Below are 13,826 nucleotides of genomic sequence, written 5' to 3'. Positions count from 1 at the left end.
TACACCCTTTCCTTCCTGGGAAGGTGCTCTGTTCACCTCCAAGCCTAGTGGATCCTGGATGTTAAAGTGGAGAACAGGCTGGAGGAGTGTGACCTGATACTATCCAGATGTTCAACAGGCCTGTCAACTAGACAGACAGCCCTTATGGACTATTTCAAAACATTGTTCCTCTGCATGGACCACTTCTGTATCCGTTGGGAACTTCCCCTTGTATATGAGCCCTGTCTTTATAGGGCAGGCAGCTCTGAATGTCAATATGCCATTTTGTTCTAAAAACTCTCTCTCTAGAGTGTCCACTCATGAGCTTTAGTGTTACCTATTGGCTAAAGAGTGAATGGAATCCTTCCTACAGAGAGGAGCTTGTCTGATATTTGGAGAATGCTGTCACAACCTTCCTAATGTCTTCTCTTAGTTAAATGTCACACTTACCCCCTCAAAGCAAGCTTTACTTAATTGAATTTCTTGAAAGTGGTACCACCAGTCCAAAGTCCTAAATTCCAGTCGGTCATTTCCTTGCAAATAGACAAGACCCATTTAGAAGGTATTTATAACTCAGATAATGACCAGATGTTCTCAATAGCAGAATTAGTAACTGTTTGGTCAGAATCTTTCCTTGGGGTTATTTGGAGCCAATACTGCTAAAGTTGAGAAAAGCATTGCTCTGGACGATTCCAAGTCTCAGTCCTGATCTTGTAATGTGTCTGGGAAAGTCAAGAGGTCTTTATTTGAAATTCCAAGACTTGTGGCTAGGGATTATGACATGTTGCATAAACCCTATTGCTGGAGAGCTGATTTTATAACTTGTGTGCAATGTTTACAACATCATCAGCAACCTATTTAGGGCTGTGATGCTGTAAAGATAGAAGTGGAGTCTAGGCCAATGTTTTGTAAACTGGTGTCCTTGGACTTATTCTTGGGGGTCTGACAGTTCTCAATAAGAATGTAAAATATTTGCATTTTCATTTGGATGATTAAATAAATACAACCATATTTTACATCTTCTTAATGACTACAACAAAGCATTGCCGTGCTTACAGATATGTGTAAGATCTTTATAGGAAAACTATAACTCTGATGAAAGTGACCAAAGAATTGCTAAGTGGAGAGATATTCCATGTTCATGGATAGGAAGACCCAATATTGTCAAGATGTCAGTTTTTCCCAATTTAATCTATAGAGACAATGTAATCCCAATCAAAATCCCAGCAAGTCATTTTACGGACTTTGACAAATTGATTCTACAGTTTACGTGGAAAGGTTAAAAAAACAATAGGACAGCTAACACAGTATTGAAAGAGAAAAACAAAATTGGAGGACTGCATTACCAGACTTTAAGACTTATTATAGAGTAAAGCTACAATAATCAAGATAGTGTAGTAAAGGCACACCTGGGTGGTTCAGTTGGTTAAGTGTCCAACTCAGTTTTGGCTCAGGTCAAGATCTCAGGGTCTTAAGATCAAGGCCCCGCATATGGCTCCCCTCTCAGTGGGGAGTCTGCTTCCCCTCTCCCTCTTCCCCTCCCCCCTGCCTGCACACACACACACACACACACACACACACACACTCTCTCTCTCTCTCTCTCTCTCTAAATTAAATAAATAAATCTTAAAAAAAAAAGATAGTGTGGTGTGGATGAAAGAATAGACAAATAGATCAGTGGAACAGAATAAAGAACCCAGAAAACAGATGCACACAAATATAGTCAACTGGTCTTTAACAAAGGATAAAAGGCAGTTCAATGGAGAAATGATAGTTTTTACAACAAATGGTTTTGGAACAACTGGACATCCACATGCAAAAAAAATGAACCTTCATAAAGAACTTTCACAAAAATTAACTTAGAATGTTCTGATGTAGATTGTAAAACTATAAAACTCCTAGAAGATAACATAGGAGAAAATCTAGTGACCTTGGATTTGTCAATAACTTTTTAGATAAAATACCAAAAGCTTGAACCATGAAAGAAAACACTGAGAAGTTGAACTTCATTGAAATTAAAACTTCTACTCTGCAAAAGACACCGCTAAGAGAATGAAAAGACAAGCCACAGGCCAGGAGAAAATATTTACAAAACACATTATCTGATAAAGGACTGATATCCAAAATACACAAAGAACTTTTCAAACTCAACAGGAAGAAAACAATTATCAAATTTAAAAATGGGCAAAAGATCTGAACAGACACCTCAGCAAAGAAGATATAAAGATGGCAAATAAGCATGTTCAAAATACACAAGGAACTCTTAAAACTCAACAATATCTCAACTTGTAAACAATATCTCAGAAACAAAACAAACTCATTAACTTAAGAAAAAATACCTCAGACAAACCATTAAAAAAATGGGCAATAAAAAAGTATGGGCAATGCATCTGAACAGATATCTCATCAAAGAAGATAAGCAGATGGTAATAAGCATATGGAAAGATATTCAACATCATATATCATTAGGGAACTGCAAATTAAAGCCCCAATGAGATACCACCAAACACCCATTAGAAGGGCTAAATGCAAAAAAAACAAAACAAAACAAAAAAAACAAAAAACAAAAAACAAATACAAAACCCTGATCGTATCAAATGCTGATGATGGTGTGGAACAACATTCCTGGCAGGAAAGCAAAATAGTACAACCACTTGGGAAGACAATTTGGCAGTCTCTTTAAAAACTAAACATAGTCCTACCATATGATCCAGCAATCAGTCTCCTCGGTATTTACCCAACAAGAGCTGTCTACACAAAACCCTGCACACAAATATTTAACAATTACTAATAACTGCCCCAAACTGGAAGCAAATGAGAGGTCTTTTAATAGGTGAATGGATAAACGAACTGTGGTACATCCAGGTGATGGGTATTATTCAGCAATATAAAGAAATGAGCTACCCAGCCGCAAAAAGACATAGAAGAACTTCAAATACATATTGCTAAATGAAAGAAACCAGTCTGAAAAGGCTACGTACTATATGATTCCAACTCTTTGACATTCTGGAAAGGGCAAAACTATAAAGAGGGCAAAAAGATCAGTAGTTGTCAGTGTTTGGGGGAGGAAGAGAGGAAAAAAGAGGTGGCACATGGGATCTGAACCTTGTACAACTATTCTGCATGATACTACACATGGCACCCCGCATTTGTCAACACTCATAAATCATATAACAGGAAGAGTGAGACCTACTATAAACTATGGGCTTCAGTTGTTAATAATGTACTAGTATTGGTCCATAAACTTTAACAAATGAACCACACTTCACAAAATGTTAAAAATAGAGGAAACTGTGGCGGAAGAAGGCTGGGATATATGGGGATTTGGTGCTACTTGCTCAATTTTTCCATAAACCTAAAACTGCTCTAAAGTCTATTAGGTGTTAAAAAATAATTGAGACAACATTTGAGGAAAAAACATATACTATAGAAAGTCAATTGTAGCTTATCTACTTTTATTATTAATTCACTGCAACTATTTATATCAGGATCCATTATTTTTTTAATGTAAATTGGGTTTTGGCCCAGATCATAATTTACTGGCTATAGATTCTGGTATTGTAAATTTTAGGGATTATTATTTTACCAAATCATTCTTCTGGGGCCAAGTTATGCATATTAAAATGTTTTCCAAATATATTTTTTCTTCCATTAATTTTTAGTCAATGATAAACTTCACCATGAGCAGTTTTAACCACTGTTAGTTTTATTTTATGTGTATTATCTTTACTAGCATATTCACCATGGGGGTCAAACATGGTAGGGTCAACAGATTCTGTTCTCTGACTTACAGAGATATAACTTTGACTCAGCTTTTTAGGAACATGTTGCTTGCTGAAAAGACTTCACAGCCCCACCTATACCCGCCCCATTTATGAAATAGAAAAGGTTTTCCTCAGATCTTCTTGCAAGGGACAAGCAGATGCAAGCCAACACAGTGGTTCCCATCATTCTGCTGGAAGCCCAAGGCAGAGGTCCCACTCACACATGTGGTTTAGAACTGAGACTCTGTTCTCTCTGTGAATGAGTGAACGTCAAGGAAAGAGGCTGTGGATGCCCTACGAACCTGAAAATAACCCCCTCCTCCTCTTCATCTTGGAGTTCTGGGTAGCAAAGACTACTGGTAGTTTCCACAGTTTTCATTCCCCCTTTGCTTAAAAACAGTTTTAATTGGGGCAGCAATTCAACAAATGAGAAGACTAAAGTTCCTAACCTCTGTGGCAGCTAAGAGTGACCACACAAAGTTGAGGCCAGTGACATGTGATCAGTGTGTGGTGTGGGACCTTGGGGAGGCTGGCCAGATGGCACAGACGCAGCTGGGAGGGCCTCTTTTGCCCTCCCCCTTCCTCCTGCCTGCCGTCTCAGTGCAGATCTGGTGGCTGGTCCAGGCTGGAGCTCCCGCAGCCAGCCACCCTGGACCAGGGACAGACTTGATGATGGAAACCACATGACCGATGACCTGTGGTCTTCATGACGAGCAGTCCAGGATCAGTAAGGACTGCCTGCCTCTAGAGTTTTGGGGGGGGCTTGGGAGTTTGTTTTCGTTTTTGTTTTATTTTATTAGCAAATGTCCTCTACCGCAGGGGATGTGGGAAAGTTTTATGAATACGGAAAAGGGCGGGTTACAAAGGACAGCCCATCTCCCTGAACATAAACCATTTTCTCTGGTTACTGTCAGTAAGTCACAAATAAGTCAGAGCCATTGTCCAGTTCCCAGGGGTGGGGGTCACTGGAATGGTCTTACAACAGAAAAAGAGTTCTTTTATATGAGAAAGATATAAATCTCTCTCTTGTTTATGCCACATTATTTGGGGGTTTCTACTATATATAGGCAAATCTAAGCCTAACCAAAATAGGAGCTTTGCCACTGAATCACTGTGTGATCTTGGACAAGACAGGCCCCTTCTCTGGAGACAGCCCCTGTGCATAGTGGCAGAGACAGGTACGGAGGCAGCTTGCATGATTCTGAGACTTGCCGCTTTTGCCTGGCTGACATCCCTGTCCTCTTCTGTTGGGAAGAGTACATCAGTATTTCTTTGGGGAGCTGCCCCTTCCCCACCCTTGTCCTAGTTAAGTGAGGCTGACCCCCTTCCTGGGTCCAGTGGAGAACATGTGACCCAGACCTCAGCAGCTATGGGTAAACAGAACTGGCTGAAGGAGACCGGCCTCACATGGGGAGCCGCTGGTGCAATGCACATGTGTACACATCAGTCTGAGGGCTCGCATGTATGCACTCTTCTCGGGTCTTCCCAGGGCCCCTTGTGTGTGCCTGGCTATGGGCACAAAGCCTGGCCGCCATGCACTATGTTCCTTTCTGTACCCATGCCACTCCCCCCTGACACCCCACCCTGTTTTGATGGAGCCTGACCTCACTTAGCATCCACTTAGTGAGGTTCTGTATCTGGTCTCTCGTTGCACAATTAGGTAACTGAGGCCCAGAGTGAGTCAAGGACTGGTCTGGGGCCCAGGAGGTGGGCAGAGTCTAAAGGAAAAGGAAGGGCTTTAGGCCAGGGCTCAATACCTCCCTAAAGGGGTTTATTTTATGTTGAGAGCCTCTAAGATCCTAGGGGGATCCCTGTCCACACCCTCTCTCCATCTAGGGTCATTTTCCTCTCCACATCCTTACATGTGCACAGCCACACTCACATGGACTTCTCGGGTGGGGAACATGGAGGCGTGGTCAAGAAAGAGCAGACGCAGGGGAACTTACAAGAGGGAGAATTAGGAAGAGGTTGGAGACAGCTCTGTCATGGAGCAGTGGCATCCATTTTCCTAACTACCTGCTCAATAGGGGAACCCCTAAGGTCCCAAGGGTAGCTTTGAGAGGACAGGACGGGAGTCTTGCAGTCCACCTCTGTGGGCACCTGGAACTACAATGAGCCCACAGCCCCTAGCGTGGACAGTGGCTACAGGAGACAGGTCAGTGGCAGGCCAGGGGACAGGAAATGCAGGGTAAGGAACAGGTGATGCAGTGTGGGGGACAGGTGAGGAGGACAGGATGGGCCTGGTGTGGGGGGTGAAAGGAGCCAGGAGTGGGGCCAAGGCTCCTTCCAGGCTCCCCTTCCCCATGACCTCACTCATGCTTCTTGAGATCATCTCCAAAATAAATGACTTGTCCCCAAGTACTTGTCCACATTTGGGGAACAAAAACTATGCCGAGGTTCTATACTGGCCCTGTGCTTTTGAGCAAGTTGTCTCAGCCTTTTTGACTTGAGTTTCTACACCTGTAAAACAGGGCAAAATCCTACCTCATCAAGTCATTAAAAGAGGTTAAAGCATGGGAAAACCCAAAGTCAAAATGCAAACGAGGTAAAAAGAAAAAAAAAAAGGAGTTGATGAAATCAAGGAAGGAATGTACGCAGCCTGTCCAAGTGCCACAGAAAGCTACTTCCCAGTGAGACTTGGCATGGTTAGGTCACCTAATCCAGGAAGATAAAATCAACAAGGAAGATGGCATGATGGAAGCTTCCAGAGAGAAGGATCCGAGTCTCACAAGATTAAAGAGGCCCCGGGAAAATTAAGGAGGCCTAGAAGGTTTTCCTCAAAATACTCTAATTTGGTCAGGCAAATCGCCAGAGAGATACCCAATCAAGACTGGATTAATTCTTCGTTAGTTGCAGGGTTGCAATTATTTTACACTGTTAAATGTAAAATGTATTCATGCCCATACATTTTAATTATTTCGTTTTCCAAGATGAAGTGCCAAGCATGCCTGTTGGAATCATGTCCTCTGAAGTACTGGTCTTTATTTTAAGGGGCCCTCTCCTGTGACCCACCATCTCTGCTAACCACGTGGAACTCCTCTTTCACCTCCGTCCTCCTCATTGGAAGTTATCTCCACACGGGCAGAGACCACACCATGTCCTGGTCACTGATGAAGCTACAGTGCTGGGTACAGAGCAGGGGTGGATGGATGGACAGATGGACAGTTGGAGAGAGAAGGAGTCCTTTAAAACTGAGCCCTTACGTGGGGTGGGTTGAGGGTGTCACATGTAGAGGCCCTGGATGGTATGCACAGAACGCTTCCAGCTGTCCTTCCAGCTCTGAGCCTCCTTCACCTGCAATGCGTTGTCGGCCTGGATCTTCTTCAACTCCTCTTCAAATAGTGCTAGATATTTCTGGGAGCAAAGCAACAGGAGGGGGTCAGATGAGGAGGGACTTCTGGACCCTGTGCCCTAAAGGAATGCTGTAACCCACTGCCAGGTAGCTTTTAACCTACTCCAGGCACTGGCAAGAGTTCCACAGATCATCCTGCATGTAATCTGCCCAGCCACCCATCAGGCAGGTCCAGTTGTTTCCCTTGTTTTATAAATGCGGAAACTGAGGCTCAACACCTTGCCTGGGGTCACCCAGCTAGAAAGATGCTGAGTGGGGACTAGGACCGTCTCCCTGACTCTGGACTCTGCACTCGTTCCTAACTGCCATCCCGCACTGTGGCCTCCTTGGAGCTCAGGGCTCTCGGCTTCCTTGGAAGGCTGATCCCTCCAGGCCTTGAGCCCTTACTGAACTCAACAGAGTTGTCCTCTGTCCCTGGGGCTTGTTGTGGTGGCCAGCGAAGAGCCTGGGGGGTGGGGTGGGGATCAGCCTATCTTTTTCATGGGCAGGACCATGTTTCTCTCTGGGCACCAGGACCAAAGCTCCCACAGGTAGCATCTGGGTGTAGTCTCCTCTTCAGGCAGGCCCCATGGGTGTCTTAGGCACTCAGTTCAAATCCTGCCTTTGCCACTTAAGTGGCATGAGGGGGACATATTCCTAGAAGCCTCAGTGTCCTCATCAGTAACGGGGACACTTTTGCTTTCCTCATGGGGTCATCATGAGGCGTCAGTGAGATGCCTCATGCTGAGGCGAGAAGCTACAGGAGGTGCTAACTGCTGGCCGTTCCACCCACTGCCACCTACTGCTCCCATGGCTTCTGCCTCTGACCATGCTGTCCCCTCGCTCTGACTCAGCTGTTCCTCTGGAAGGTCCTCCTTCCCCCCCCCCCCAGTCTGTGTGGGGTGTCCCTCAGCAGGGTTCCCCCAGTACTGGGGCTCATGCCCTCAGACCCACGCTATCACTGGGACTGCACATGACCCACAGATCTCGTCCTGGGGCCTGAGATCTTGACTGTTGACACCGTGCTCTGGAGCACCCTGACGTGGGTCATCCGCTCCATGGGCCAAACCTCAGGGCCCTATGCGGGGAAGCTCCCCTCTTCCCAATGCAGCCAAACTGAGCCGCCCCGCGCTCCCTGGGACCTGCCCGCCCACATCCGGCCTCTCTGCTCACCAGGTAGACGGCATCTCGGGCTTCCACGGCTGCCAGGTGGCCCAGGGTCGTTTTGGTCGTGGTGATGGATGATGTTTTCAAGAGGAGAATCTTATTTTGGATGGTGACTTCAGTGGGTTTGATTCCTGGCCACTTCCTACAAATACGCACACGTGTCGAAGTCAGATGGGCTTGTCATGATTACAGATGTGCACCCTCCAGTCCTGCTGTAAGAGTCGAGCATATCTTTTTTTTTTTTTAAAGATCATGTTTGAAATGTCTTCATTAAAAGGAAAACCCTCCTAAGCATTTAACGTTAAGCTTCTTCAAGTTCTTTTTCGTACTTTCATGCTGTTTAAATCCGTGTGCGTAGATGGTCTTGGGTTGTGCATGGAGGGGGCGGGGAGGAATGCCACACCGCTAGTTGTCTCCCTTTGCCAGGCCCGTTTCCTCAGCAGGGGGCAGGCCAGGGAGCAGGGACCAATTCCGGCCCCATTCTTCCTACTGGTCTGGGCAAGTCACTGCCTTAACTTCTTCAAGAACCACATTCTTGGGGCCCAGGGAACAAGCACTTTGACAGCTCACATGCAGTGGTTCACAGTGCCACCAGCAACTCGAGAATGTGCCCCATACTTGGATGGACCTCTCTTTCTTTGCAGGTCCCTCTGTGGATCCTTAGCAAGGAAACTAAAAGCTGATGAGTTCTTGCTATGTGCCAGGGGCACTCTAAGGAAGATCTCGTTTAACTTTCTCTTTATAATACCATGGAAGGTGGGCCGCCATGCCCATGTCTCAGGTGAGGAAACTGAGGCTTAGAACATACTGCCTTTCCAAGGCTTCCAGGTGCCCCTAACCATCCCACTGCCCCGTGCTCCAGCAAACACCATCATGGCTGGTATTCCTCGATGCTCTAGGCTCTTACCTGCTCCCCCGTTCAATCAGGGGCTTCTCACTTTCTTCCTTCAGGGAAAGCCTAGCGAGTTTCCTCCGTATGAGGATTGATGTTTTCTGTTTGGGGGACTCCATCCCTGGCAGGCAAAAGACAGGTTATGACCATGGCCTCACGCACAGGCGAGATCGAGGGGATTTCTCCCTGACCTTACATTTGGGGGGATGAGGGCTCGCTCCTCTCCTCCCCACTTGGAGTCTCCAGGGGGACATGGAGCCTGGTCCCACAGAGAGGTTGAAAGCAGCAAATCTGTAGGCTTGGGTGGAGGGGGCGCAGCCCGTGGTGGCGGGCAGGCGGCCTGGCTGAGCGATGGGAGGTATGGTTCAGGTGCTCTTCCCAGCTCCAAAGCCCAGAGCACAATGCTCTGACCTTTGCACAGCTTCCATGAGCCTCCAGATAAGCTTTGGTTTATAGTAGCTCAAATGGGTTCTGAACGAACAACTACCCGTGGGGCAAACACATTCAAAGTTGTCCCTCTGACGTCCGGCTCACTGACCGGTCCTTTGATGTGCTTTCCTGACAGGGCCACACCAGTGGCGTGAAAGCCAACAGGCAGGGGCAGCCCTGATCTGCCAGGATGCTTGGGTCCCAAGCCCGAGTTACAGCAGGAAAGGCCTCCCTGGGGCCTCCCTGGGGGGGGGGGGTCTCCTCAGCTCCATGGCTCCTTCCAAGGTACCAAGAGTGCCTTCCCAGCCGGCTGCTCTGCCCGTCCTCCCTCAGGCCCTCATCTCGGGTGCCTCTGCGGGCCCTGCTTCCCAAACAAGGCTCTCACTGGACAGAGAAACCTCCGGAATGGGAAAATGACCAGTGCCTCAACATGCATACACATGTTGATCCAAAAAGTCCACTTCTAGGAACCTATTACCGCAGAATGGAAATATAAGGATGCTGATGCCCCCATCAGCACGAGCACAGGAGTGAAAAACTGGAAAGGGCCCAATGTTCAACAGCAGGGGACTAATTAATAAATTATGACACACAGCAAGAGAAAACGCCCAAGAAGATGACCGACTGGCTTGGCCAACAACCCCCTGAGGGTGAATTAAGTTATAAAAGAGCACATACCCTGTAACCACCCACCCCCCACACACATACTCAGGCCTGTGCCCCAAAGGAAAGGCCTAGAAGGATGGACAGCAAATGGTAAGGGCACTTCATTCTGGGTGGAAAGACTGTGTTCTTCACTTCCTTTGCAACTGAGTTTTTAATTTTACTATAAAAATGTATTATCTTATAAAAAAAACTTTTTAAAATAAAAACAATATATTTTAATTACTCAGTTAGCGATAAACAGGTAACATTTAATATATGACTCACATCTTTATATAGTTATAAAACTAATACATACGATATAAAAAATCTGAACATCACGTAACGGGGGAAAAGAAACAGTTTTCGCGGTTTCTCACCGTTCCACCCCCCAGAGGTGATCATCGTCAACTGTCTGGCACCTGTCCCTCAGGCTCTGGCTCTGGCTCTCCCTACGTCTCCCTCTGTCTCTGTCTGTCTCACACAGATTCATCTACATACTTGTGAGTATCTATGTTTATATCACATACGCAATTAAAAAAATGGTATCATAGATAAGTACCAATCGTCAACTTGTTTTTTCCCGTAACAGTATCCCCTCCTGCCTTTCCACACTGGCACGTGGAGACCCGCTGCACCCACTTTAGCAGCTGCACGATCTGTACTGGTACCTCCAGACCATAATTTACTGATCCAACCCCCTGTTACGTGCATGTTAGTGTCGTTTCCAACTCTCTGCAATCTCAAACGGTGCCATATTGAATATGCTTGAAAAGGTATCTTTGATGGGGGTGCCTGGGTGGCTCAGTCAGTTGAGCGTCTGCCTTCAGCTCAGGTCATGATTCCAGGGTCCTGGGATCCGGCGCCACATCGGGCTCCCTGCTCAGTGGAGAGCCCGCTTCTCCCTCTCCCCCTGCCCATTCCCCTGTGTGCTCTCTCTCGTTGTCAAATAAATAAATAAATAAAAATCTTTTTTTTTAAAGGTATCTTTGAAAAATGATGTAAGCATTTCTGTTGGATAAATTCCTAGGGTTAGAACCACTGGGTCAAAGGTACACACGTTCCGAATTTTGAAAGGTACCGACAGAGAGTTCTTGAAGACAGAGATATTGATGTTCACTTCTCCAAGGGTCTCTGTGGTGCTTGGGCTTTCTGACATCCTCACCAGGGCTGGTTGTCACTAACTTTGGAAACCTCGCCAGGCTGGTGGTGAGAAATGATATCTTAATAATGTTTACATTCTCATTATTCGCCACCATGGGCAAGGTCAGGCACTTTTACACTTCCTGGCCTCTTGCTTCTCTTGTGAACTGCACATGTTTGTTCTTCGTCTCCTTTTACAAACTTAACCTATACCACAGGGATGTTAGGTCTTTTTCTGACCTGTAGGTTGTGAGGAACATCTGTCTAGTTTGTGGTTTGTCTTTCAATTTCTTGACATTTTTCTTTAGTTTTTTTTGGCCACAGCAGCATGCCAGCCGTTTCCTTCATGGCTTCTGGCTCTCATCTCATACTTAGGAAAAGCTGCCCATATCTCAAGATTATGAAAATATTTACTATTAGGGTTTTATTTTTTTACACATAATTTTTGACTCATTGGGGATTTGCTTTTTTAATTAAAAAAAAACAACAACATCTTACTTTTAATGAAAACAAAAATCCATCAGTCCTCTCGGTGGAGAATCTGTTTTCATTCTGGTGGGATTGGGGAAAAGCAGCTGCCCCTGGTCCACCACGATCCACCTACGGACCCCCTGGGGCCCAAGCACAAGGCTGGTGGTACCACTTACTTGCAACCTGGACATCGTCGATGGTGACCACTTCATCCAACTGCAGCAGGAACTTCTCGGTGAAGGTGGCCAAGCTGGCTATGAAAAACCGGCCGTACTTCCTGGTGAATTCCTGGAGAAACACGGGCAGCCTGGTGTGGCAGGGAGAGGAGCCTGCCTCCAAAGGTAGGCTGAGGGAGGATCTGGGGAGCCAGCAGGTGAGATGAGACCAAAGCTATGTGCTGGCTATGTCCAAGGTAGGGGGCATCTGGTCCTCAGCCAAGAGGCCTCTCCCAAGAGCTGACTGGGCTTGAAGATAGGAAATGATTCAGAAGTGGCCCGTGGATACTCACTACAGAGAAATAAACTGACATGGATCTCAAAAAAAAGAAGTTCTCATTAGTAATTTTAGAATTAATTAATTTAGAAATCAAAAGATGCACATTAAGCCAGTCCATAATGACCAGCCAACCTTATAACACCTGCCGACTTCCATGCCTCTCTTTGGCCAGGGTGCCAGCTAGGGACCACGCTCAGCGCTGTTGCCGGATTGTCAGTCGGGGCAGGAGACGGCTCTCTCTGGGAGCAGTGCAGCCCTCAGCACCCAGACCTGGTACCACTGACCTCGAGCTTCTCCTTGGTTGCCACAATTACAGTGTCTAAATCATTCTGCCTTTTCTCTTCCACTTGACACAGAGACTCCATTTCTTGGAAATGTGCAGGATGTCCAAGATTTGGACGGAGCTTCTGGGCATTTTCATCCTTCAAGCAAACAACCCAGAAATCAGTAGGGGTATTGACCTGGTCTCTAGGTCAGGACCAAAACATCATTGGCCCATGTCCTCTGCTAATAATGGCCATGGCCAGAATGATGTGTGCTCTGACCCAGGTGTGTGAAGGGCCATGGATGGGCAAAGGAGAGGCAGAGAAGGCAAAATGGGGCATGGCTGGAGCTGACGCCGAGGGGGATGGGAGAGCTGAGCAGCTGCCTCAGCACAACCAGGGCCTTAGTCCAATAAAATCAATGGCATCCATGTCCTATGTCTCTAAGGACCAGGTAGACCGTCGTTGTGGATGTCAATGACCACACTCCCACAGAAACAGCAAACGCACCCAGTAAATCTGAAAAGAAGTTTATTGAACACCTTCTATGAAGAAGGCATTTCTCCAGTGCCCTGTGCCCCTCAGCTCCCATCCGACAACCCTAGCCTGACCAGTACTGCCTATGCCCTGCCTCCACCTCCGAGCTCTCAGGGCCCTTGGTCCTGGAGAGGAAGGGCTGGTCTTGGGGCCCCCACCTTCCTTTGCTCCAGCTTCTCCTGATAATTCTGGAACTGTCCCCGGATCTCTTCAGCAGAGGCACAGAATCTTTTCCAGTGGTGTTCCTTGAAGTTCTCCATCACCAGCCAGCACACCTGGGGCAGCAGCTCCTCAAATCTCCTCATCTGGGCCCGTAATTCTATAGGAATTGGAGGTGGGGGGGTAAGGGAGGGGACAGAACAAAGCCAAGGTGCTGAAGTGATCGCTTCCACAAAGTCCCAAAACAGTGTCCCAAAGAGAAAGACCTGGTCTACAACATGGCAACAGCTAACTCATCAGAAGGAGTCCGGCGGTCAGAGCAGTATAGAAAATACTGGATGAAGCAAATTCAAAGGACTTCTCTTCAACACTCCGCAGGACTTCCCAGCTCATGAAAAGTGCAGCGGGTCTTGAGGAATCTGCCTCATCCACTATCCCTTCAAAGACTGCTTGACTCTAGTCCCCTTCCGTCCCTCCAGACCCCTAAGTAGCTCTATGTTAGACCAATCTTCTCAACCGTATCCCTTTACCTCTCTCCCAGACTGTCATCTCTA

At 46.6% G+C, this 13,826-nt stretch overlaps 1 protein-coding gene across 2 annotated transcripts in view; it reads right to left on the bottom strand.

Moving 5' to 3' along the window:
• Nucleotides 1–1,689: 1,689 nt before the first annotated feature.
• Nucleotides 1,690–13,826, bottom strand: part of CCDC180 (coiled-coil domain containing 180) — a 74,132-nt gene continuing 61,995 nt past the window's right edge. Inside the window, exons 36-41 of one of the 2 annotated variants that reach the window (XM_048222996.2) lie at nucleotides 13,272–13,432; nucleotides 12,598–12,735; nucleotides 11,995–12,106; nucleotides 9,149–9,254; nucleotides 8,248–8,383; nucleotides 1,690–7,097 (exon numbers count right to left, since the gene is read on the bottom strand). In XM_048222996.2, the coding sequence (XP_048078953.1) occupies nucleotides 6,966–7,097; nucleotides 8,248–8,383; nucleotides 9,149–9,254; nucleotides 11,995–12,106; nucleotides 12,598–12,735; nucleotides 13,272–13,432 (785 nt within the window). In that variant the 3' untranslated portion in view covers nucleotides 1,690–6,965. Of the gene's footprint in view, nucleotides 7,098–8,247; nucleotides 8,384–9,148; nucleotides 9,255–10,527; nucleotides 11,408–11,994; nucleotides 12,107–12,597; nucleotides 12,736–13,271; nucleotides 13,433–13,826 lie in introns of those variants that run through there. The other variant, XM_057313608.1, reaches the window with a different exon arrangement.

This window comes from Ursus arctos, unplaced genomic scaffold (assembly GCF_023065955.2).
Source record: "Ursus arctos isolate Adak ecotype North America unplaced genomic scaffold, UrsArc2.0 scaffold_18, whole genome shotgun sequence".
NCBI lineage: Eukaryota > Metazoa > Chordata > Mammalia > Carnivora > Ursidae > Ursus > Ursus arctos.
Note: the sequence above shows the minus strand (reverse complement) of the source record. Positions and strands in the feature narration are given on the sequence as shown.